We start from the raw sequence: 27,138 nt of genomic DNA on the forward strand, positions 1-27,138 counted from the left end.
ATGCAAGCTATTCATTTTCGTATTAATGATGGAAGTGACGCAGTGGGGAGCTACCCAAACGTTAAAATGAGCTGCGGCATGGAAAGGGTGAAAGAATTGAAGTTGCATATCCACTGTCATCCGTTGAGTCACAGGCCCTAGTCACAGGCAAATGCAATCATTCGCAGAATTGTGTTGCAAACACAACCCATCATAAGGCTCGGTAGTTGTGGCATCTGGCAGCCGAGCATGACTACGCGGGTCTAATCCTTGCAGTGGCAGTAATGTTTCGATACAGGAGAAACACAAGATGCCCATGTGCTGTGTGATGGCAGCCCATGTTAAAGAAACCCAGGTGGTCTATATCATTCCGGGGCCCTCCACTACAATGCCTTTCTCTCTCCTGTCTTTCACTCGCCCCTGCCATGTCACCATGTGCGCATGCCGAAATAAGGCCTGCCACTGCAGAGTCTGTCAGGCACAAAACTCTTCGCTCTAGCGACGCGCGCTCGTTGTGTGTGCTCAGCGATGTTCGTTAAGAAATACAGTCTCTTACATGGTTGTTCTAGTCCAGGCAAATCATCTTTTTTTAGAAATATAGGCTCTGTGCCTGACAAAAACTGCACTGTCATGGTTCTGCACGTGCTACACTACAGCGGGAAGGTTTCCTATTCCATGTGGTCTCTGTATTGAGGGCATCAGAAAAATTGTGAAATGACACTTAGCAGCTCTTCTTTCATTACCATGCAAATAGCCATGTAACAGTGCTCCTAAGGTATAGTTTTATAAGAAAACTATGACCACAATGTCTGAATGTACTGACGATGCACTCGCAACTAAGCCCCATGTGTGTTGATCCTTCTTCGACTAGTTCACAACGATGCTACACTTCAGCGTCGATTTTGTGAAAGTCGCCAATATACTACAAGCAGTGTTGTAGGCGTTACCGAAAAAAGTAACTAAATACGTTACTCGTTACGCTACGAAAAAAGGAACGCGTTATCGACCTACGTTACCTAAAGAAAGTAACGCGTTATCGTCACCATTACCGAAAAAAAGTATCGCACGTTACTTTGCCGTTACTTCATAGCCATAAATATTAAATAGTGCGTCTTCGCCTTAAGAACTCAAAATATAAATTCTATAAAGCTCACATTTCACATAAAACTTCGAGCCCAAACAAGATTTTACGTGAAATCTAGATTTAAAGAGAATACTTTGCACAAATGTGCAGGAGCTTAGCAATGTTATAGTGGCCAAAAGCTGCCTGTAGAGTTACATGTGATGGCTTCTAACTCTGTGGCACATGGTGAAGCCATTTTCTGAATGTGACATTAAACAAAAAATGACACTTCATCATCAATTCTAACTTCACAAAGAAAACATCGCTCAACTCTCAACAAATTTAAGGTAATTCTGAAAAATGTGATGTTCCAAAATGCTCCCCATGCTTTACTGTTTAGAGAGTTGTATGTGTGAGTGGTTTGGGAAGGGGGTGTAGGCGAAATCAAGTGTGTGAATGTGTTTGTGCACGTGCTTTATGGCAATTATGACTTTTTTTTAGTTGGGTGCGCTGTCAAGGGCAGGTGTTTTATGGCATGAATGCGAGCCGCAACAAGGGTTGCCGAGAGGACCTGTACTGTTTGTTTATTTACAATATCAGTTTAGGTGCCGTGCGCTTTTTTTTTTTCTGAAAAAAGGGGGCGGAGTGGGTCACAAGTGGAACAAAAGGTAACTAGTAACGCGACACCGAAAAATGTTAACGTAAGTACGTTACCCGTTACAGTTCCGATGTGGTAACGAGTACGTTACTAAGTTACCGAAATAAGTAACGCGTTACCGATAACGCCGTTACTTGTAACGCGTTACTGCCAACACTGACTACAAGGTACCGCTTTTGTCAAAAGTTTGAAGCCCACAGGGTTTGTTTCTGGGCCATGCTGTACAGCTGCTGTGCATAACCAGCATTTCAAATCTCCTTGAAGGTAAGAGGAACGCTTCCTTGCCCCTCCAAAAGTTCTAGCTTTATGTGATATCACAAGAGCCCCACTATATACGACTTAGAATAAAACCCCAGTGGTCTCCTTACTTTTGACACAGGCCATACATATGATACAAGGGTGCGAAGACAGCTGCTGCACAGCGGCAATGAGTGAATATCTTGAGACTTCGTTTTGTGTCAAACGTTTCTCGGGGTGTAGTTGTACAGACAAAACTGAAGTGTTCCTTTTACTGCCCTTGCATTCAGGCTTGACTCAACCTGCATATGCAGTGGGCTACAGCTTGCCAGTCCAGCAGTGAAATCGTGCGCACAAGTACAATATGAGCACATTTTACAGTCAAGAATGAACAGGTCAATGTGGCCATCCCATACACAAAACCTCACTTGAACAACTAGCCAGTAAAAAACATATATTAACATTTATTTCAAGCACCTTTGTATCTTACAGCACACAAAGATAACAGCACCGGAATGCTCAAAGATGAACCTGGGGTCACTTTCAAGTAACCGCAGCTAGGCCAGGTTCGCAAGTCAGCACGCGCTTACTTAACCTGTGGCCTAGGATGCTGACCGGAACTGATCGAGAATGTAGTCAGGAACATAGTTGAGTACCACCTGCATAAAACAGCAGAACAAGAGTTGGGAAATAAATGCAATCAAATATCTGGTCCAAAGGTTGTTTTGATTATTGGGTAAAGTACGCATGCATTGTACAGACTCTGTTAAAAACACAGGACATTGAGCTTGCTACTGGGTGAACTAGTGGAGTTTTCTGCCACCCTTGCTTGGATGCGACACACCCCGGAAGGGAGAGGATGATCATATATTGCATACATTATACATTGGTTCTACGGGCTATGTCGCGGTGCCACCATGTTGTGCCATGAAAAGGTCCAACAATCAAGCATCTCCAAAAAATTAGGGGTCCGAATTTCCGGCCGTCGCATGTACTGCCCTTTTTACAATGATGTGAGTGGCCCAATTTGAAGAATATTCACTGTTATGAATGTCATTATAAATAGAGAGATTAAAAGTTACAATCTGAAACCCGCAGAACTGTCAGGTTGTTTGCCTGATGCCTGTGAACACCTTTGCTTACATGGAGCTCATTCATGTATTCTCAATTACACCTCCCACGAATCTTAGCACAGTACCTAAATGAAAAACACTGCCCATAAATCAACTTTCTCATTTAATTTCACAGTTTTACTGAAATATCAAAAATTTTCCACAGTCAACATGCTTTCACCATAAAATGTAACCACTGAATTTTGAACTTATGAAATCTCGGATAGAGAAAGCATGGAGTAAGTCTGCCCCCTAGCTGGTTAAATGGTTAAAGCACCCAAAGTGGGCCAGCTATGACTGAGCAGCATTCAAGTAGTGTTAGTGGCGCCACAGCTGGATTGCTTTGGTTAAACCTAATTAAATGGCACCAGCTGCGTGGGCAAGCTAGGAGTTAATAGTGTGAGTTGCGCTGCTAAATGAGACGGGCGGCCCACCTTGCGAGGCACATTGCAGTGTCGGACTAGAATCTCCAGGTACGCCAGGATGTTGGCACTCTCCACCGAGGCATCGGAGAACTTTGTGACACTGTGTGAAGAGATGACCATTTGAATTGCACACTTCGTGCCCTTTGTACCATGTTGCCGGCACTTTTTTAGAGGTACCGGTTGAAACAAGCCACGAAAGCACCGATAAAGCAAGCAGTTCCTGTCTAAGACTAAGCACTTAGAAGACATTCCTACACTCTAACTGCTGCGGGACATTTGTTGCAGAAAGCAAAGTCATTGAATGCACTGTGCTCATGCAACACTGCAAAGCTGCCTCACACACACTGAAGAAACTAGAATGAATACTACAACAGGAACCAGATGCAACTCTGTGAATAGATAATAAATAAAGAAGTGATCAGCTATTTTTAACTGTCGGGAGGTATGTGACTAACTTAGTAGAAGTAAAAATATGATGGTGTTTTGCTGCCATCAGTGTTGGAAAACAGTCTAAGTTATCACTACACTTGATTTTTAAAAGCCATTTTTCACGTCAGCTTACATCTAGAAAGTGGTGAAGCACCAAAAGGTTTTTGAATGAAGATGGCGCCTTGGAAAGAGGAAACAGGTGCAATTTTTGTAGACACAGAGCTCTACAAAGCTCGGAACTTTGAAGCAGATAAGCTTTAAAGATGCATATAAGAGTGAACAACAGGGACGCACCTTATGGAGCCTTCATCAAGCTGTGATCGAACGTACTGGCCGAGATAAGCGAGGAACTGGGTGAGATTGTCCTGGTGGAACTGCTTGAGGAAGGTGAACGACCCCAGGACAAAGGGCAGGCCATCTATAGAGTCCACACCCTTCTTGCTCAACAGGCCGCCTATGCACAAGGACACAAAGGCGCACAAACACTGTAAACACCAGTGGATGACATGCTGAGCAAAATAAACCATGCTGTTCAGAGCAAGACTTTTTCCACTGCTTTCTGTTGCAGCTTCACTATACAAGATGCTTTAATTTCACCCTTCATCTTGATGATTCTACAAGATAACAACAATGGTGCTACGTCCTCACTGCTCAAACTCCAGGAATTTGCTGCCATATTTCGCTGTTGCATTAATACACCAGGCTGAAATGTGTGAGTGACTAGGTTTGTTCGATGCTCAACTCAATATAGCTTAACGTGCCTGCAAGCTAGAATTCACTGCAACAAGATAAATGAGGCATTCACAAACCCTCCCCCATTTTCTTTGTTGCAAAAATGCTCCATCCTAAAAAGAAGGCGGATTAGATCCAATTCCAAAATGACAACGATAACAGCAGTAACAGAAGAGTCACTTACCAGATAGGATTGCAGTAGGCAAGCTAAAACTGAGTTAAATTAGGTTCCTAAATTCAGTGTAATCAGTAGGTGGAACAAAGCAAATTGAAGTGTAACTCAGACACTAATCATCCATAACTGGTATGCCATTAAATGCTAGGCTAGGTCTGATAAATTCAATGCCTTCTTGAAATGGTGACCCCCTTAAAAGCAAGCTTTACCATACAAATGATAGTTGCCCTATGCATTTGCAGTGAAGCTGAAAGGGTTACACAAACTGATGACAGTTATGAGTAAGGCTAGTTGGTGCAAGATGATGTTAAGAGAACAGCACGGAGGACAATGCAAAAAGATTGGTTTGGTTTTATGAGCAACTCAGGCTATGAGAGACGCCGTAGTGAAGGGCTCTGGAAATTTCGACCAACTGAGGTTCTTTTACGTGCACCGACATCGCACAGCACACGGGCCTCTAGAATTTCGCCTCCATCGAAACGAGACCACACCGGCCGTGATCAAACCCGCGTCTTTCGGGTCAGCAGCCGAGCACCATAACCACTGAGCCACCGTGGCGGCCGCCATGCAAAAAGAGACTGATGCAACAGGGCCTCTTCCTAACAACCAATACTTATATACCACACAACAAAATACTATGACAAATGACAGAAAACAAGAAATCGCACCGAGAGAGAACAGATACACACAAGCAATTTGTCCCAAGTCCCCATGCATACCCTTTCCTTTCCTTTGTATGACTTCTTGACTTGACTGATTGATGATTGTGCTGAGGATAGCTTTTCCGGCTATTCTTAAGAGGGAAATGAGAGCACGAACCTGAGCTAAGACTGGGTCGAGCTACCGCAACAGTGAACACGCCTGTCACGAACTGCCGTCCAGTAGCCAAGAGCCATGCATGCGTCCTATAACGACTTCCTGTCACTCGCTCACATTTGCATGCAAGTCCGCTCTGTCCATACCTTACCCTGTGAGCTGATGTAGGTGAACTTGGCCAGATGCGTCACTGTGAAGAGCATCATGAACAGTGGCAGGTTTCCGATTGGTCTCGTGGTCACATAAATCTGGGACAATGTGAAGAGCAGGCATGATTACGTATGGGTGCAGAACCAATCCACTGATGCTAATACCTAAGCTCCTGCCAAAGCGCATAAGTAATACGCACAAATTAGAATTCTGATGACGCTACAATGAGAAGTTATCTGTTGTCTAAAGGCACCCGTAAGTCTTTAATGCACAATGATATCATCATGTGCATGCAGTCTTTTGCATTTTCACCAAGCCACCAGCTTTCACTACACATGAACGAGCCATACACAGGCAGCAGTTACGAAGCTACCGCTATGATGAACGCTAAGCCAGACTTGCTTTGACTAAGAATGAGCCTTTACGCACCTTGGACAGTGGCTGGTACAGCCCACACCACTCCAGGTATGTAGCCAGCTCCACGAGCAACGGATTGTCTTCCTTCGGGTACGGCTTGCTGGGGTCTTTGTGATGAGCCTTCACCTCAGCCAGCAGAGCTCTAACAACCGCACAACACAGACTTGTGACCGATAGCGACGACAACCAGCAAAGCAGCAACAAGTTCTGAGACTCGTGAGAGACTTCAGTAGAATGTGCAATGGAAAAAAAAAAGAGCAATTACAGCTTGCATACAGCAATAAAAGATCCAAATAAAGCACAGGCGACCTACCTACTGTGACAAGTCACTACTGGTCCATGTGACGGATATCAAATTATAAAGCTGACCTTTTTTTTCCCACAAATTAAAACAGAAAAGCTGCTATTCGGATAAATGTGGTAATTACAAAGTGCCACATAAGAAACGAGTAAGAGTGGAATTCCGCTGCTGATAAGCCAATCAGAAGAAAGTTATCCAATGGCCCACACCACGGAAAAGTTATCCAAATTATCCACACCATGGGATGACCAGGGTAAGTCCTTGCGTGCTGCAGGCTTATTTCGTTTTTCTGTTTTCAATATGGGGAGGGTGACAATGTGCCCAGCCAGCCTGATAGGCAGCATGTCTACGTTCCCGAAAAATAACATGCGGCACCCGAGAAATATGAGGTTTTAGCGCAGATTACTCGTATTTCGTCATAATGTAGCAGCATGTAGCAGGCTTCGCCTTTTGGCGCAGTTTGGTGCAATTGGCGCAGTAATCACATCACTGGTGGCTGCACAACCTGCACAAAATTTAAGCACCTAAACATTGTGGTGTGTGGAAAAAAAAGTTGCTCTCACTCGTTCATGGTCTGCAGAGAGCCAACCAGGTCTTTGGACTCAAACTTGGCTGTCGTGTAGAGCTCGTGGGCGATGGCTTTGCGCAGGATTTGCATCTGGCCTATCTGTGCAAGGGCACAAAATACGTACAAAGCTCAGGGGCCCCAGCCAATTGTGCGTTTTAATAATGATTAAAAAATATAGTGTGGACACAAATACTCAGTTCAGAAAACTGAGCGCACTCTTCAAAGCAGACCTGCTCGCAGACATCTCAGCAAGCCATAAGTGGAAAGGGGTCTGTGATCATGTGGATTGTGCCACTGAGGGTTCCGGGTAGACAATGAAAAAGTGTGGCCGCGTGCGGGGCGTGCCGGTGCGCGTGCACGATCGACTGTTGGAGCTCGGCTTCGAGACAGTCGTGGCAGTGTGTGGCTGAGTGGCGGGACGTCCTTTTTGGAGCTCGGCATTTCCCCAAGGCCAGCTAGCCTGCACCGGCCAGGCACCGAGGTCCGGGGTCTGGTTGCGCGCACAGCACCATGCTACCCTGCTGCGGACTCACCCTGCGCTTCCGTGGCCAGGCGGCCTACCGACAAGCACCTGCCTACTGATGCCAGCCTCCCGGTAGCCAGGCGGCCTACCGATGCACTTTCCCCAGTGACCGGGCTGTACCCGCCCTGTCATGTGCTTCGGCGCCGACAACGACTGTCGTCCACCGGCAGCACACGGTGGCAGGACGACGGAGCAGCACGCACCGGAACCCATAGTAGGACACTGGTGTTCTTGTCAAACCCCTCTTGGTAGTAAGTGCCCTGTAGTGTGTGTATGTGTGTTAGCGTGCAAGCGGGCGAGGTATGCCGAATCCTATCCTCGTCGCTCAAGAAAACAGTGTCGTGATGCTGAATGCGGCCTGTTTATTACCCAGAGCTCCTGAACGAACCTGGGCTCATTAACTACATCACAATTTTGGCTCCAAAAGGACGGCCCGCCACTCAGCCACACACCGCCACGACTGACTTGAAGCCGAGCTCCAACGTTCGATCGTGCACGTGCACTGGCTCGCCCCACACGCGGCCACACTTTTTCGTTGTCCGCCCAGAACCCACAGTGGCACAATCCACATCATCACAGGATCAAAGTTTGCTGGACAGGTCCTTCACTATTTCTCGCTGCCTTCCAGCAACCAAGTTGGAGTCCCTGCAACCTAACTATTTAGAACACATAAGAAACACAGGCTGCGGTAACAAGAATCTGAGCACCTGACATACTTCTATGCTTTTTTTTTATATCCTTGGTTGTACGAGACACTGAAATGAAAAATATAATAATACATGTAATAATATGTGTAACAATATACGTAATAATAGTGTAATATGTTCAATCTACAATACTAGACTTGCGCAAATATTCAATAACTATGAGTGTTATTAAGTCGAATAGTAAAGTAGTCCATGTTTAGTTCGATCCAAACATTTGCATTCGAAATATTCATCCCAAGTCCTACATAGCGTGACTAAGGTGCAAGTAGAATTTTGAATGAGATGCCCAACATGCAATAGAATTTGTTCAAAATTTTCGGTGATGCTTAATATCGAGTGTGGTAAAACAAGACCTCCTGAGCATGCAGATGTGGAAATTAGCCAAGTGCTACCAACCTTGAGCATGCTCTCAAGAAAGATGGACCATGTCTTGGCAACCTTGGTCAGGGCTGCACTGTACGTCCTGCCCACATTTTCTGTGCCATGGGGAAAGGACGGCAACAACTTACAAGCTGCACTCACCCCAGTCGTAGAGAATAGACGAATTCTATTTAAGCTTTGTACCGACATCGTCAGGCCAGCCTCATGCCAAATTCAAAAGAAGCACTGCTTTCTGGAATGATCATTCTCACGAATATCAGTGTCAATTCACAAACACTGGCTGTCACCTAGCTTTAGCTACAGCTAGCTTTCAGCCCGTACTCACAATTTTAGAAAACAAATCAAGTGCGTTGTTGACATATATATTCTGAAAACATCAGCCACACGTCAAGTGTGGCACACAACTTTTAGTGGCCTCATATTCAATTGTCTAGGGATGTCATGCCCCAGCTTCAATCTGACTTTCAGCAACCACAAAAAACTACCGTAAACCAAGGACAAACAACTGCACATATTTGGTTTGTGAAGCTTAATGCCCCAAAGCCACTGAGGCAATGAGCGATGCTGTAGTGGAGGGCTCCAGATGATTTCGACCACCTGGGGTTCTTTAACATGCACTGACATCGCACAGTACATGAGCCTCCAGCATTTCACCTCCATCGAAATGAGACTGCAGTGGCCGGGATCGATCCCACGTCTTTCGGGTCAGCAGCCAGGCACCATAACCACTGAGCTACCGCAGCTGCTCAACTGCATGTCTTTGTAAAGACATGCAACTCTTTAATGTTGCCCTCAACCTTTTGGGGATGCTACCTCATGCTATTTGTTGCCCCCGCTACGTTAATCAGCCATGGGGAATTAGTACGCTAATTACCAGGACCTGCAACAGTCAAAATATTTTAGAATGGCAGTCACCCCAAATATGTTTCCCCTAAATTGGGGATGCTAGCGTTAGCCCTTATGAGGATGCTGTTTCAATTTCATTAAGGGCAAGGGATCGTAGCAAACAGGACAGAGTGACAAAACGCTGGACAAGGTGGGTGCTTTTAATATACTGCTGATGGCAGAACAAATTGTGCCTGCCTATGAGGCAAAGAATAAAATGGCCCACACAGCCTGAATACAAAATACGAAATAGACGATAAAAGTCGTCTACAAGACTGCCACTGCATGTTGCTCATAGCATGGTCAGAAAAGATGCGCAGAAACGACATATCATGTCTCCTTCAGTACGAACAGATGTTTGGAAACTCACGGATTATCCCATCGACCGGCTGCAGGGCCTTGCTCATGTTGGTGAGCAGCTCCTGCCATGACTTGTCCTTGACCATGCCCCGCTCAAGGGACCGCAGCACGCCCTGCAGCTCCTTGACTATCATGAAGGACAGGAGCCGGTCCAGCCCTGTCAGACCTGGTGTGCCCACACTCTTCTGCGCATTTTTTTTCCCCGCAGCACATAGGAGGCAGAGAAGGACAGCATCAGTTGAACAGTTTACACATGCACGCAAGCAAACGCTCCAGCATTTGTAACAGCAAACCCAGGGACACTATGGGTTTAGCTAGCTAGTTTGTTTCATCTTTTTTAAAAAAATACTTCCTTTTCAAAAACCTCTCAATAGCTAGACTAAGCAGTGCGTGCTAAAGTCATATGCAAATCACAAACCTCGAGCTATTCAAAGATCTAATTTACACTTTCAAGTTCAGAAAACTCTTGCAGTTTCCAATGCTGTGGCTCCAAACAACAGCACCTCAATTATTGAAAGCAAGACGGCCTTTCATCCTCTTACCTGTAACAGGGCAAAGAGGCTCAGATTGATCACTTCCACGTGTGACTTGGCATCAAACCAGGCGTTCGACTGGTCTATGTAGACTGTAGTCCTGCATGCACAGAAATAACCAGAGTGCGTTGTTGCCATATTAGTCCCAAAAAGCCAAGCCCAGCAAGACATACTCTGTAGTAGCACAAACTATGCTTTCATCAGGCTATGCAACAGAACAGTCAAACTCATTAGTACTTACCCTAGTTGACAAAGTAGCAAGCGGTTTACGGATAATGCCAGTACCATTATGATAAATGTTCACCACGTGCAGAGCATTAAAAAATTTCAATGCGTTCGCGCTAGAACCCCCATGCCAGAAAAATGTGTCTGTCCATCCATCTGGGGCCTCGGCTGTCCAGTGGAAATGTGGAGAGAGGAAAGACAAAGAAATGGTGGGAGGCGACCATGCTCCATGAAGTTCGGCGTGTCACACCACCCGACTGCACGGTATGAACAATGCAGTGCCTGCTTCTTCTAGGGGGCGGGATCACTGATGCTAATGCACACTCTCCCACATCAATCGCATGATCGTCTATAATTTTCTGTACCAACCACAGCCGCTCCAAATGAACTGTGACTGGCACTTGTCAAAGCTGTAGCCATAGGCATCACATCTGCCTGCATCTCGCTTCTTTTGAATATCAGTTTATCAGTTGGTGGACCCAACAGTGGTTATCACTTCACAGCACTAATGTCAAGTGTGAACAAGGCGTTACCAACGAGACCGGCAGCAACATGCTGAAGCCACTACTGACGACTGACATCTCAACAAGGTTCCCCATTCAGCCAGAGTGAATGGTGATTTATTATAACGGTGACGGTGTTTTGACTCATCATGAATTACAGTAGCGTAAGGCAACTACGGTTCGTAAAAACTAACAACAGAAGGCATATATATTTAACAGGATGTGTTGCGAAGCAGCTTAAGAACAACAAGACAGAAGAGGCCAGCACAAGAGTTATGGCACCACGGTTCAGGAATTACAAAAATTAAAAAAAAAATATTGTGGCCTACAAAAAGGGTAAGGTAGGCGTAAAGCATATAGCATAAAGTGCTTCTTATCCATGGTGTCTGCACAATCCAGGCATTTAACACAATTCCACAGTGCAACTGGGAGCTGCAGCCATTATATATATGTCTTCCTAGAGAATGGCTTGCGACAGCTTGCATTTGCCGTTATCTAAACCAACAGACAATAAGTATTCGCTGATATTTTAAACTAACACATTAGGTTACTTTGCAACCTTCTGGAAAAATGGCTAAGCAAATTGATTAGTTGCAACAACTCACCATATGATCTGGGCATTCCGGAAGCATGCTATGCAGAGTAGTTGCATTGATTCCTGCTTGAAACTAGCCTGATGCTTATAGACAATTTTAGCCGGACGCTTTAAAGCACAGTGAAAGAAAAGTTCCCACGCAAGCCGTCATGCGAATATAAAAGAATGAAAGCTAAAAACATTCAGTGTGCAAAGGAAAAAAAACTAAGAAAGGAATGCAATTTAACGCTCACTTGGGATCGGTGACGCGCAGCACTTCGCGTGCCAGCCTGCCGATGAAGTTGACAGATGCCTGGTCTAACTGAGGGAAGGTTGGTATGGGGATGGTGCGCGACTGGTACACGCTCTGCCAGTCTTGGACCTGCAGTGCCAGCATTGCGAAACATCTGTGTTACACATCCAAGGCAAACAGGAAGGCAGGACAATGCAATGACACAATTCTTTCCCAACAGGAAGTGTGGGCCAGCTGGTCTAGTTGGTTGGAAAATTGGTTTTTGAGAAAAGGGATAAAGGAGGGAGTGAAAGAAGAAAGGAAGGAAGTGGTGCCATAGTGGAGGGCTCCGGAAATTATTTTTGACCACCTGGGGATCTTTAACTGCCATAAGGGAAGGGATAAAGGAGGGAGTGAAAGAAGAAAGGAAGAATAGGTGCCATAGTGGAGGGCTCCGGAATAATTTCAACCACCTGGGGATCTTTAACGTGCACTGACATCGCACAGCACACGGGTGCCTTAGCGTTTTTCCTCCATAAAAACGCAGCCGCCGCGGTCGGGTTCGAACCCGGGAACTCCGGATCAGTAGTCGAGCGCCCTAACCACTCAGCCACCACGGCAGGGAGGCTAGTTGGTTAAAATTCATTTTTGCAAAAAGGTGAACCTGCTACCTTGTACCCTGTACCCCATCTTATGGCTCCACCTATCATGATTTGGATGTGTCATGACTGGACAGTCCAATTTTGTAGTTTCTTTCTTTGCATTTATTTCATTTTTTTTTGCCATTTGCATACTACAATTCTCGCCAAACGACTTTTAAACCCTTGAATTTTTCCTCTGAAAAAGAATTAAACAAATGAAAGAAAGAGAACCTGAGTCACTTGGGCTAGTCTGATACATAAAGAAAACAAACAATCAAAGTGCTCAAAAAAGAAAAAAATAAAGGAAGAAAAACAAACGTGACCTTACTTGCCACCTTGCAGACAAGATGATTAGTGCAGTGCTCATCTAACTAAAGAGAATTATTACAACTGTGCATATCCACAATAAGTGGACCACTGAGGATAAGTTGTTGTGGCACAGTTATCTCCTTCTGCAAACAAGAGATAACTTAAATAAAGAATTTAGTCCCACACAATTAGTACGAAATTACAGGCTGTAGCGGCATAATGCCAAAGCATGATTTGATGGGCATCCAAGTGTTTTGGGTGCTAAAGTCACCCTTCAAGTTTCGTTTACATTTCCATCAGTGGGAGAAACATCCTTGGAACTTCTGGTTTACAGCTGCATGTAAGAAAAATAGACTCCGTCCACTTCAAACGAATTAGTATCCCAACAGAAGCTGCTGCTGATGCTTTCACAATTTCTTATGGTGCAAGAAAACAGCTAAACGCATCTACTTCGCCACAGTCTCCACTCTGAAATTCAGCGAGCATCTCTCCAGGCAGAACAGTGCCGATTAGACTCCTATAAATTAATTTTTAAATGTCAAAGCTACACGTGGACTGCATTGTGAACACTCAAGGGCCTTAACTGTCTCAGTACATGGGCTTGTTTGTATTTAGTCGCCACTGACAAGTGGTCATCAAAGAAGAGAGAGACACCATGATATTGTGCTAAACAGCAAAGCACTCAGCACGAGATCACGGTGCTTTGCAGAGCCACAGAACCGACACAGCAGGTGTACTTCAATGACTGAACGAGGAAACAAAAAGCGTAGTCCACAATGCAGTAGTACTATGAAGAGTGGCACGCACCTTCTGCCGCAGGAAGGCGTTACACTCCTGCTCAACGTTGTAGCTGATGATGCGAGACACCTCTTCCTGCCAGACGCGCAACCCGTAGATGCTCACGTAGTCCTGGATGTACTCAAACGACCGGTGGTAGCCGTCCATCACTTTGCCCAGGGCGGTCAGCTTGGGAACCAGCTCACTGGGCTGCGGTGATAACGAGATCAACATGACGCTCAAGCCAAACGACAAGGGCGACTGTTCCTCATAAAAAAACTTAGTTTCTCGGTCATGAAGAGACAAACACATCACAACTGACTAGCGCGGTCTCGAATGGAACATTTCTGAGAAATAGCAATGATGTAAAAGTTAAGGCAAGTAATCCCAAAAGGGGTAGCGGTAGCCTAACGAACGATAGGGGCAAAAGTGCCTCCCTGCTGAAACCACAAGAAACCAGGCAATAAAGAAGAATGCACAGTTCTACGCTATGCCACCATGCAACAAGAGTTGCTCTCTTTCCATTCTTTCAGACAGAGGCGCAGTACCCTCTCAGCGGTGCTCTCTCATGTTTAACCAACTACTACCACAATATTGAAGCAGAACCTCGTTAATATATTCAAGAAGAACTCTAGTTTGGGCTAGTTGGTTCATGATTCACAAAAAAAACGGCGCGAAATACGGGGACAAAAGAGAAAAAAACACGACAGGACCAGTGGCAACTTACAATTGAATTTTATTTCGCGTAAAACCTGCCTTTTTGTAAGCCAACATGCTGTAACAAGCGTGCAATCACGCATTCGCAAAGTCACGAAGCCAACACACGCCGTACAACAGATCACTGAAAGAGATCTAATACATGAAGCCCGATAAGTAACCATGTAACACATTTTATCATGACCGTCGGGAAGAAAAACCCAAACGACATGAAGAAAAATATATGAAACAGCTCTACACAAGTATGAAAATCAAACGATCATGACCACGCAAACCCTCATGCGGTTGTATAGTTTTCGGTTCCGTCGTCTGGGTTTTTCTTCCAGACGGTCATGATAAAATGTGTTACGTGGTTACTTATTGTGCTTCATAATTTAGATCTATTTCAGTGATCTGTTGTACAGCGTGTGTTGGCTACGTGACTTTGTGAATGCGTGATTGCGCGGTTGTTATGACATGTTGGCTTACAAAAAGGCAGGTTTTACGCGAAATAAAATTCAGTTGTAAGTTGGCGCTGGTCCTGTCGTGTTTGTTTCTCTTTTGTCCCCATATTTCGCGCCACTTTCTTTGTGACTCGTTTATATGTTTTCTAAAAAGAGGAAAAGCGTACTGCCTGGAAAAACATATAAACCAAATCACCAAAATTTAGAAAAATGCACCTCAAACAAGCTTAAGGTTGATTGATGCATTCACCTATGATAAAGATCAGTCAGCGCTTGTTGGCGCAAGATGTGAAGAGCTTTTTTGATGCTTGTCGAGTTCTACCCCCATTTGCGCTGTCCTCAGCGCAAAAGAAACTTCACAACAAGGCCTGGTAGCAATAAGTAGCCGGGATTTCTTTGCTGTCACCATCACCGTTTTCGGATGCTTAGTTCCATCGCACTTCTTTATTGTTGAGAAGCCACCTTGGAAGCTGTCTGCCACTGCACCGCTGCCATCTTTTTAATGCTTAGCCTCATTGCTAAGATGTATCACAAAGAATCTGCCCTGATGGGTGACTACCATTGGGCTTGGCCCAGTTATATACCATATTAGTTGCTCACATAAAGCATGTTAGTTGGTCACTACGTGTGTCACACCACCTGAATTTGGTGCAAGTATGAAAGTACTGTATACAACACTTTTGACATCACAAAGTTTTCGTGCATCGCATGCATGTACGAGAGGTCTCCTTGACTGGAAGATGAAAATGACAACCCCAGCCAAGACAGACCACGGCTTGCATGCACCCTTTTATGCGCAAATGTTGTCGCTGGGCTTCAATCAACAGAGCAGAACCGGAGCAGGAAACGTACTGCGGTGCCACCCGTCAAGTACATACGAAACCCGCAGTGGGTGTGCTTTACCACAGTCAGTAGTGTAGCGCGGCGAGACGAGCTGCCTGTCAGCAGCACGGGCACTGTTTGATGGTGGGGGTCAAGATATATTAGTTTCTTTTTCTCAATTATTTTTGGACAGAAAAGTCCACAATGCTCACTTCGACCTTTTTTTTTCTTTTCCCTCGATATGTTGCCAAGCAGTCTCTCTTAAATGACATCATCTTCACCAGGTGCCCGCTCGCAGCCACCTGGTGGTTCGCATGTCTGTATCATCCACCGTGGACTGAGAAATTGTTCGCATCATACCATACTATAACGTATTGTATATAACACACTCTGACAGGGTCATTGGTACCGTAATGGTACCATGAGATTTTGCTGCATTTACAAGGTGCCACTCACCATGAGTGTTCAAGAATCTAACTTTATCTGCACTGCTGAAACATAAGAATCTCGACTTAATGAATATCGAAATTTAACAAATTTTTCAGCTGCATGTAAGACTTTATTCACAGGTGCTGTATCCACAGGTGCAGGCATGTGAAAAATCATCATGAACATCTCTGTGGGTACCATATGAACTTTCTAAAGCTTCCAATAGACTTTCTTTAGACATATCATTTCACTGTCTAAAGCAGTGAACAGTCGCTGCGAGGGGGTACTCACCCTGGCCTTGGGGTTGAACACGAGGCCACCGTGCAGGGCACGCATGACCTGGTTGACCAGCTCCCGGCGGATGCCGTCCTCGAGGAGCTGCTTCGGGTCGATCTGGACAATGCCGACCAGTGTCTTCTTCATCATCAATATGCCCTCAGTGAACACCGAGATGGAGTGCGTCAACTTGGCAACCTAGAAGGGGCAACAAACGAAAGACAAGGAAGGGTTGGAAGCAGGACTGCAACAAATTTAAAGCTCTAACTGATGCTGGAGCAAAAAATAGAGAATCAATTCTCAAAGATGTGGTATGGCGGTATGTGGAGCTTAATGTCCAAAAGCCGCGTGTGGTCTATGAAAGCTGTTGAAGTGAAGGCTTTGGTGTCATTTCAACCACCTGGGTTTCTTTAACAGGCAATAACATCCCACAGCAGAACAGGCATCCACTGTATTTCACTACCGTCAAAGTCGGGCCATTCCAGCTGGGATTCAATACTATGACCTCAGGATCAGCAGCTGAATGCCATAGCCACATAGCCATTAAGCAAGTTTCAATGTACAAAGAAAAGAAAAAAGAAAGACAACCTAAAAACAAAAACCCACAAGTAAAAAAATACTCTCCAATGGTTGCACGTGCGCAATCAACGTTCTGTGGCAGTAGTTTTCGGTGGTGGGTTTGCTGTTTTATTTTACTTTATCGACTTTCGAGATTTCATGACGTGAGTCATGGTATGACCAGGCGCAAGCACTCGCACTGTGTCATGCGTGCATGGCGCAAGCACTAGTTCACATCGCTTCACACAGAGAACACCAAGGATCTGTGACACATGGCACTCCCCCCTCCTCCTGGTACTCCCCTCTCCTTCTGGCACTCCGTGTCACGCCGCCAATGATGCCGGAGAACCTGAAAACCTGCCCTTAACTCTTGTCGCAGTAAAAAGTCAGGTGCAGGTGTCCTTCTCATTGGCAGAGTCATGTGGAATGGAGAGAATTTTAAACTTCTCCGACAAGATAGGAGGAAGTTGCTCATGGATAAAATCGAATACCTCTCAAGTGAACCCTCGTTGAAGTAAGTTCTGCATGCCATGCACTTGAAGCAAGTCACCTCATAGCGCTGGTCAAGCTGAGCATAGGTCTTGAGCTGGTCCTTCATGAGACGTGTCGGCACTTCCTTGATGGCCGTCGTCTGCAGCTCGACGATGCGTGCCAGCACGCCAAACATTGTCTCGGGAATGATGTGCAGCACCTTGCGCACATAGTTGACCAGCTCAGTGGAGTAGTACTGCGACACCGACACCAGGTCTGGGCTGTTAGCCTGGTTGATGCGCAGCAGCGGTAGGTCCAGGGCTGTGGCCAGCTGTGGAGGGAACAGGCACAGAGATTTTGTACATCCGCAAGCGTGGCTCAATTGGCGTTTCACTGAAATTTTAATCCCGGACGTGGCCAAATTAAGTAGTAACACCCAAGTTAAAGCAGAGAGGTGGATTAGTTGGTGACTTCATTTAAGAAATGTTGCAGCACTTTAAAGGACAGCACCCTGATGAGCCAGATGACAATCATGGCTCTTTAGGGTGCAGCTTGTTTTTTCTATAGTAATGGAATACTGAAGCAAAGAAATATTAAAAGCCAGTAAAGCCGAAGATATAAAAAAGTAAAGAATTAGATAAAGTTCAGTCAGTTCATCTTCTGTGTACTTTTTTTCATGCTGGTGCTATGTCTCATGAGCAGTAACACACGTGACCCTGCTCTTTGAAACACATGATGTCTGCAATGCTCTGTAAGCTATGCGGGTGTTACATTTGTATATCACTACTACTGTGCTCTGCATTCACAAGTGGAGATGCAGTGATGAAAGCCTAGTAGAGTGTAAAAGAAGAGCGAAATTGTGCAACATACGTACTAAAGGACCACAGACATCTAATTTTAGTTTCAAGTTTTCGTCTTTCAAATGATGCATTAGACATCAGAATACATGGTTCACCATGTGATATTCATCTATGATCGCTGAATAATTTCTAATTGAATTTAATCTCTAATGCTGTTTCGGTTTTGGGAAAAAGAAATTCACTGCTACAGCTTTTGTTGTAATTACAGTGCTTGAGGTAGGCTGGCCTACGTGTTGTCGTGCATTGAAACTAAACACCAGCGATTATATTGCAGTTTTTATTGTGCGTCAGTCACGTGACCTAAACCCTCCCAGTGCATCACAGCCATTGTTAGGTTGATAAAACCGAAACCGAAAAAGCATCAAGAAGAAATCCGCAAATAAACAATTCAGTGGTCATAGGCGAACCATGTGGTTTACCATGTAACTAAAACTAGGCATAGTAACCAGCTTTATTGAGACTGAGAAATCCTCAACTGCTGCTTATATTAAGCAAGCCGAGTTCTGATTTTGCATTCTTTGCTTTGAGCAGCTGATGAACAATACCCTATGCACAAATGAAACCAGTGCAAATAGATGCTCCAGATGCTGAATAAAATATACTCCCTGTTTAGACAACTCGTCTTCGTCCTCATCTTTTGCGCTACCTACACCATGCATCAGCACAAAATGATGAAGCAGCACGGAAGAGTATTCGGAACACCTGAAATTCTCCACCTTATACATGATGCATTACAGCCGGGGAGTTTCATGAATTTGTAGAATTCGGAAATTCGTATCAGCTATGTTCGTATCATCGAGATTCTACTGGAAATACAGTTTCGATGTTAGCTGTCAGCATGCACATGCTCAAATTCATCTTATGCCTCTTCAATGAATGCATAATTGCAGTTTCCCCTTAGCAAGCAACTGTCTTGAAATCAGCCCATTTTCAGCTGTTACACTTGGCCATCACACCAACACATATGCAGTGGCACTAAAATGCATTACGGGGGCACATGGCTTTCAGCAAACATTTATTATTAATGTATCTACATGAAATTTTTTTGAGCATATTAGAAAAAATTTTGTCACTACTCACATAATTTCAGTGTTACCTATACCTTCAGAAAATTGCTTTCTAATGTGTATTTCCCCTCTCAGTCTTGTGAAAAAAGCTGCAGAGTTAAGAAAATGTGGTCGAAAGCTGGCTCAACGTTCACTGCATTCCTACTGGCGTGCTAAAGGTCAGGACATTCTTAGAAATTTTTCTCTGCCAAGCACAAATTCTGATTTTGAATTTTTTGCGTAGCAGTGTCCGTTGACATATATAGAGTGAGAAGACAATTTCATACAGTATTGTGCGTTTTTATCGCTGACACATTCAAAAATTTCCCCGCCTCAACTGCTGGCTCATTTGCGGTGAAACTGCACACAGAGCTTGCGCATTATGGTAACTTTTGTATCGTAGGAAGTTTGACAACGGTACTTACTTAGTTGAGCCGTGCATGATGCGAAAACATAATCGTCTACGTAGAGATCGGCAACCAAAACCCGCAGACGACGCTTTTTCGCTGAAGGGCGGCAGTGGCGCCATCTGTTTGTGGTAGCGCAAAGCGTCACGACAAGGCCGTCGAGGAGAGCGTTGCAAGGAGCGCGGGCCGTTTGAATATGCCGTTCCTGTCGTTTCGTATGCTTCTACTGAAGCGCTTACAACATTTTCGACTAATTTTCAACTAATTAAGCGGAAAAATATCAGAACAAATGATTTATAGAGGCTTTACCTTTTAAAGAATATTGTTTGCAATGCTCGCCTCGGCGGCCTTATCGTGACGGTTTCCACTGCCCAAAACAGATGGCGCCACTGCCGCCTTTCAGCGAAAAAGCATTGTCTGCGGGTTTTGGTTGCCGATCTCTACGTAGACGATTACGTTTTCGCATCATGCACGGCTCAACTAAGTAAGTACCATTGTCAAACTTGCTACGATACAAAAGTTACCATAATACGCAAGCTCTGTGTGCAGTTTCACCGCAAACGAGCCAGCGGTTGAGGCGGGGAAATTTTTGAAAGTGTCAGCGATAAAAACGCACAATACTGTACAAGAAATATAAAACTCAAACTGTCAGAATGTCTTGACCTGTGCTATGGTCCTAGGAATGGAACAAAACAAACGAGGTTAAAACAGCCAAACAGTCTAGAAGAAATCTTCGCAAAGCAAGTACGTAGGCAGAAAACTTTAGGACAGAAAAAACGCCCATAGTTCGACCACTTCCCCGGAAAGTACAGCTACCATGGTTCACAAAACACTATTTTTATAGCACTTCCTGGTCGATATCAGTGATGAAATTTCGGGACAGCACAAAAAAACGAGGCATACAAGCAGATATAACAATTAGCGAAAAATCAATTCTTTTGGCAATTTTTGGGAGGATTTAAAAGCTGTGTCCCCCCTTATCTGCAGTTCATCAAGTGTGGGCCGACAGTTGTAAGACTACCGATTAGAAGTGATCACTTGTGGAAACACTGAACTGCAAACCATAGTTTGCAAGGACATTAAAACACTCTTTTCATAAGAGACAAGACTCAAGTGCAAACAGCGGCACACCTTGAGGAATGTTGCTCGGAGTTTGATGACCATGGATGGGTCACTCTTGATTCCCTTCTGCATGAACGGCGTGTAGCTGGAATTTGCAACCCAAGATAGTCAGGATTTTGTCTCAGCTTCTAGGCATCCCTTGAAACAAGTTGGCAATAGTTTCTGGGTCATGAGTATTACTTCAGCATTATAACAGGTGCAGCAAACAATTCTAAGAGCATGTGTCCTTAGCCAATCTCAGTGTCGATACTGAAAACGAAGATACTCACATATTTCATATTAACTGATTCGATCCTACATTGTACCTTGCTTACAGCATGACTACAGCACAACACCGCACAAATCGCCAAGTCCACAATGTTCCTTTTCACTGCTGGTAATATACCTGAATGTTCATTCGTCGTTACTTAATGCACATTCACGTTAAACTGTCACAATAACAAGTAAGTCAGCAGGAAAGTATGACAATATGCATAAACAGCAGCCAGCCAAGCCATGCTGATTTGATATTGATGAATTTCGCTAGCTAGTAACAGTCACCACAACAAAGTTTAGATACACTATCATAAAAAAAACCGGGGGTGGCCAAGGGGTGCAGGGTGCTTAGGATCACATGGTGCTGAAATCTGTCTTAGCTCAGTTATTGCCACCTACAGTAGTAATCAGCAGAGGTGTTCACCCACATCTAATGATCCCAGAGCACCACATAACTGTTTCTTTCAGCAAGCAGAGAGCGAGAACATTTCTAAAATTCCTGGTAAAAATTTGACATTGCAACGATCTCAAGAAATAAGATGTGCAAGCTGATGAAAAGAGGGACTGCAATGCGCAAAACACCTGTCGATGATCTCCCAGGCATAGGAGAGGTCGGCAATGACTTCGAGCGTGACAAGCACTTCCTCCTTGACATTGATGATGCGCAGCATACTGTGCAGGTACTGCCGTGTCTCCGTCAGGAACTGCTTCACCTGCAGATTGCTCTCCAGCTGGTGGAACTGCTCAACCTGCGTTGAATGAAGACATTCCATTGCACAACCAAGCTATAAAAAAAGATGGGAAAGCCTAGCTGACGAACAAGAACGCATGCTCTTGGCGGTCAAGTAACAGTGATAACCGATTCAGCCAGCCCTCCAATGTGAATAACTGCTACACAGACTGCAAGAGAAATCCAACAATGCCACAGGAAGTGGTTAATTCGTGTGCGTTTCGGCAGGTTTCATGAAAGCCTCTTGTCATTGCTATGTGGAGTAGCAGGGGATGCCGCAGGGTTGCATTTAGGAAGCCAGGACACTGGCAGCCAGTACCTCTTCCAAGGCCTGTATGAGCTGGACGATCTTGCGGCCAGTCCCTGTCGTGTCCTCATAGCTGAGGGAGTCAATCTGTTTGCTCATCTCCGAAAACCACGCCTGCAGGTTGGCTGCGAATTGCAAAATCCAATCTCACCAGATTGTCTCACACTACTGAAAGCATAACAGAGCAGCAACTTATCACAGCAAGCTATGCCACGTGTACTGAATCCTTATGTATTGCTAACCTTTGCATCATTTGGATTTCCACATTAGTCTGCAAATTCTAAACGTGAATGCTTTTTTCTGTGTAACCCCGTTACTGGCATCCGTGATGACAAAAGTTTCCAGTTGTGTGTTGAAATTCTTTTATAATGCAAGAGCCAATTGGGCTAGAATAATCATACTGCCCTGTTCTGTCTACACATGAATGACTGACTTTCAGACCACTTAACACTGCAAACATGCCACTGATAACAAGATACCGCAGAACAGCAATAAACTAAAATTAAAACAAAAAGAGTGAATAGAAGAAGAATGATCAGACATTGGCTGCCAATAAAGCAAGGTTTGGTTTATGGGGATTTAACGTCCCAAGGCGACTCAGGCTGTGAGGGGCGCCGTGGAGTGAAGGTCTCCAGGAATTTCGACCACCTGGGGCTCTTTAACATGCACTGACTTCGCACAGCACACGGGCCTCTAAATTTCCGCGCGGCCGGGATTGAACCCGTGTCTTTCGGGTCAGCAGCCGAGTGCCATAACCACTGAGCCACCGTTGCGGGCAATAATAAAGCTTAGTCTCGGAAGACAGATGGTCACTAAAAATGTGGCGACAAAACAAATCATGGTGGCCAAGCAAACCAAAAATAGAGAACAGAGTGCCTTAGTTCAGGCCACAAGAATTACGCCGGGTCACAACCTTAATTTTTTTGCCATGCAATAACAGTTTGATGACCTCAGTTAACAAGCCAACCAGTTTCTGTGAACCAAAATCCCTTTGGCTGCTGGCTGAGCCTTACCCAAATGTTGCACTGTCCATTCTTTTGCACTTGCTTCAGTCATGCTGTTTTCTAAGCAGTAGAAAATGTGCCTCAAAATCTGTGCAACCAGACAGCCCAACCACTAGTGTTTTGTCCACCCTTATCCAAACCAGCTCAGGTTCCCAAAAAGGTTCTCGGAGAACAGTAGGCAGAAAACCGAATTTCCTTGCTGCCTGAAGGTCTGGCCTGATGTTGAGCATGCAGGGCACACGCTTCACTAATGGACTGCATCCTCAGACTTCCAAGCAATCAAGCTACTCCATGGCTTCTATGTTCTGAAACTTCTGTGGGCAGCTGTACACTTACATTTTGTTCACGCTGATATGTCAAACGCTCACGCAACGAGCACCACCAACATGATGAACAGATCTCATCAAGAAACAAATTGCAAGGCCCACCATTCTTCTCAACGCGAGTCAGCGGCTTGGTGCCTGAGTAGACCTCGGACAACTCCTGCAGGTGCTCCGTGCTCTCCTTCTTGAGGGTGTTCCACTTCTCGTGTTTCACGGACAGCAAGTGCTGGAACAGCTGCACAAAGCAGTCACACGACACCTCATCTGGGGATAGTGAGTGGATATGATGCAACCCACAGGTCATAAATGCCTCTGCATTTCGGGGCAAGAGGAAATGTACTAGTTCGATGCAATGATGTACATACTACACATACCGAATAGTTCAAAATGAATTGCGGCAGCCTTTCCACTATTATATACTAGCGTTTTTCAATTTCTGGAATGCTAATTCTTGTATCGAAGCTAACACTGAAAGCCGTTATATAAATACAAATGACTGCCTGGCCTACAAATCACCGAGCTTGAGAGAGGCAAACAGCATTAATCAGGGATTTAAATTTTAACCATATTACATTGTAAGTAGTACAACAGACAAGTCACACTGTGAGCAAAACTGGCACTGAAAGACTTGACAGTATTCAGATGGATTACACAACACAGCTCAAAAGCATTCAAGCAGTATTCTCATATCTACTCAGCCCAAAATATTAATGAACAAAGACGCACTATGGGGGACAAAACTCTCCAGGGCATACGAGAAGTGATTATGACGCATAAGTACTATGCCTAGCAAGGATCACACCATTTGGCTCTCAGACAATAGAATACATGATGCAGACTTTCACCTACACAACAGTGAAGTTTCCCATGCCATGCATGTTTGCCGCATCTGCGTTTGTGAAAAGAATGCCCATTGAACTTTTTTTGTCGGCCCTTCACTTAGCGGCTGAAGAAGGAGGCGAGTCAGCAGGACTCCACAGCCAGAGCCACCAGGGCATGAGTAAAAGGTGTTTTCCAACCTTGTTGCTCCAATCATTTTGAAATTGCTGCCAGTTGCGCTGATCAGAATCAGTAGACAGGTGCCTGCCATTTTTATGTTCCCACCATCAGTAGATGAGGTGCAGATGGCAGCAACGTATCAAGGTGAACTTACACAATGCATATCACACATGCCTATACTACCACCATTAGGTTCCACATCAAGATCCAGCTTTGAAATGACAGTTAAATGCAAAAGGTCATTGTACACATTCCTTTTAACTGTATTATTTTTCAGCACAATGCCACAACCATTGGTGCACTGAGGCAGATGGTGACTGCCACACAACTTGGGCCTCTGATACAGACCTCCTTGAGTTTCAGCTCAAACTGGGCGGCGTGCAGCAGCAGCTGGAACACAGTGAGCGGCTGGTACTTGCTGTCCTGGTGCACCTGGTCCCTCAGCTGCCGACACCTCTTGTTCAACTCCCCGCCTGCAGTGAAGCCTGAAGCAGTGTTCCACAATGCAATAAGATGAGGGGTGAACACCAGCTCTGACTAACAACAGACTCTCTTGCAGTGAAGAAATTTTTGCTTTATCCTTTTCAGGTGCGTTGAGAAAGCAGTAAAACTTCATTATGCCAAAATGGAATTTGATTAATTTTCTATTGTTATACATCTGACTTTCATTATAAAGGTATAAACAAAAGCCCTTTTTGCAAAGAATATAGCCATGCTTTGGTGATGACCGATAAGAGGTGCAAGCAGAGAGCACAAACCCGAATAGTGCGAGCAAAGTGATCTGTTTCTAAAATATGCCTTCCCAACTGAATTAGCACAAAATTATGACTCTGTGACTGTATTCTAGGGCTTTCATCAGTGAAAGAAGAACTGCACCTCGCACATCATCCACTATGATGTTGCCAGGGCCTCTCACCCTGCGACAGGTTGACAGTGTGCAGCAGCATCCAGCGAAGGGTGACGTTGCACTCGCGCACCGTGTTGAGCAGCTTGGGCACATTGTCGAGCACAAATTCCTCCTCTAGTGCACCTTCCTTGAGCAGCTGCTGCAGCCTGGGAATGAGCTTGTTGATGCGGTTGTGGTACTTGAGGGCCTGGCCGGAAAGGCACAGTGACGAGACAAGGTTGAGGGGAGGAGTGAGACGTCTTAAAAAGAGAGACAGACCAGTTTCACACCCACTGGCTATTAAGGAGGCCATGAAGCGCAAGAGGTTTATTAAGTGACATGACATATTATTGACAACTGCCGCGCGACCCAGCTCATGAGACTGATGATAAAGGATCATGTGACCTTGCAATGTGATTGGTGTCATTTCATGCAAAAGACCACTAAATCCTGCCTGGCTAAACAGCTGACTGCAAAAAAAGAAAGTGAGGCCTTGCACAACATGACTTTCAATGCTGCTGTGTACAAGCATCAAAAATAAAATTCCGCAGCAATCAAGGTGAATAGCCGCTGTGCTTTCCAATGGCTCCTGACCATTCTGTGTTAAGCTTGAATAGTGAGTTGTCCTCGCTCTCCTGTAAAGTCATGACAAAATGCGAGCCTCACCAGACTGTGGCTCACTGTGCCTTTGTTGCACACGCATTAGGAAAAGCCACGCTGAGCATATGGCATTATCTGATTAGCATCACTTCCAAGGAATTCATAGCACGCTTCCTAAAAAGCTATTTTTCTCCTTACTAATATGCTGCCTACTGTACGGCCTGTTTCTTGCCCAACTTCAAAAGCTTGAGCCTCAAAAGTGTGAAACAAGTTTGTGCAAAACCTGATTTCAGACTTGTGGGAAAAAAAAAAACGCGACTACAAACAGGACAAAGACGAGAACTGCACAGGACGAGTGGTACCTGCTACCGCTTGTCCTGTGCAGTTCTCGTCTTTGCCCTGTTTGAAGTTGCAGTTTTTTCCCCACAGGTATGTCGAACCAACTGGTCTAAAACCTACATTTGTTGAACCGATTTTAGATGTTCCTTGATTTTACGAGAAAATTTCCACAAACGCGAGCTAGTGAGAAGTTACTTTTTAATGAACTTCATTGTTCATAGTAAACTTGAGGCATCCCACATTTTCAGAAAAATAACCAGAGGAAAGGTGCAATAAAAAATACTATACGGGTGTGATGGGGGTCCCACAAACTTCACCACTCTGACGCAAAGGCAAAGGAAATCCTTAAGAGCATGAACACCATGCAGGTCATCATTATTACTGGCATACACGGTGATGGATGCAACTAATAGACGGTTCGGTGACTTTCACAAGGAAAGCAACAGGCACCGAGTGCCCCTGTAACTGAGAGTAACGCATAGCACCACTTCTCGGAAACAATATTGCAAAAGGGGGGAAAAAAAAAAGTAGTGCCATTCTGTAAAAAAAAAAAAAAAATATTTGCTGGGCACATCAATGACCTCTTCCATTTTACAAAAAATTTCACACTCCTTGCTGACTATGTGCTCCCTTTTCAGGTACAAGAACGAGCCAAAAAATACTTTTTTTTTTCCTTGACTCTGTGATTTCATCTAGCTAATAAAAAAAAAGTCTCAAACTTTATTTCATCTTGCAGGGGCAGTGGCAGCAGTGATAGCTGCACTGGCTCCAATGATGGAGCATGGTGTTCCTGAGATGGATGAATTTGGAGTTTTGCCACACAATCTCCTTT

The 27,138-nt window shown here is 44.8% G+C and overlaps 1 protein-coding gene across 3 annotated transcripts in view; it reads right to left on the reverse strand.

Annotated features, from left to right (window-relative positions):
- Positions 1-2,381: 2,381 nt before the first annotated feature.
- Positions 2,382-27,138, reverse strand: part of Strump (WASH complex subunit strump) — a 33,384-nt gene continuing 8,627 nt past the window's right edge. For 2 of the 3 annotated variants that reach the window (XM_077640914.1, XM_077640915.1), the window contains exons 9-27: positions 25,398-25,575; positions 24,830-24,966; positions 23,588-23,717; positions 22,168-22,280; positions 21,701-21,867; positions 20,873-20,948; positions 17,508-17,759; positions 16,415-16,597; positions 13,743-13,922; positions 12,008-12,135; positions 10,461-10,551; positions 9,929-10,103; positions 8,689-8,768; positions 7,058-7,161; positions 6,206-6,335; positions 5,778-5,874; positions 4,198-4,357; positions 3,484-3,574; positions 2,382-2,596 (exon numbers count right to left, since the gene is read on the reverse strand). In XM_077640914.1, the coding sequence (XP_077497040.1) occupies positions 2,540-2,596; positions 3,484-3,574; positions 4,198-4,357; positions 5,778-5,874; positions 6,206-6,335; positions 7,058-7,161; positions 8,689-8,768; positions 9,929-10,103; positions 10,461-10,551; positions 12,008-12,135; positions 13,743-13,922; positions 16,415-16,597; positions 17,508-17,759; positions 20,873-20,948; positions 21,701-21,867; positions 22,168-22,280; positions 23,588-23,717; positions 24,830-24,966; positions 25,398-25,575 (2,529 nt within the window). In that variant the 3' untranslated portion in view covers positions 2,382-2,539. The remainder of the gene's footprint in view (positions 2,597-3,483; positions 3,575-4,197; positions 4,358-5,777; positions 5,875-6,205; positions 6,336-7,057; positions 7,162-8,688; positions 8,769-9,928; positions 10,104-10,460; positions 10,552-12,007; positions 12,136-13,742; positions 13,923-16,414; positions 16,598-17,507; positions 17,760-20,872; positions 20,949-21,700; positions 21,868-22,167; positions 22,281-23,587; positions 23,718-24,829; positions 24,967-25,397; positions 25,576-27,138) is intronic. The other variant, XM_077640916.1, reaches the window with a different exon arrangement.

The sequence above is a fragment of the Amblyomma americanum genome, chromosome 10 (assembly GCF_052857255.1).
Source record: "Amblyomma americanum isolate KBUSLIRL-KWMA chromosome 10, ASM5285725v1, whole genome shotgun sequence".
Classification (NCBI taxonomy): domain Eukaryota; kingdom Metazoa; phylum Arthropoda; class Arachnida; order Ixodida; family Ixodidae; genus Amblyomma; species Amblyomma americanum.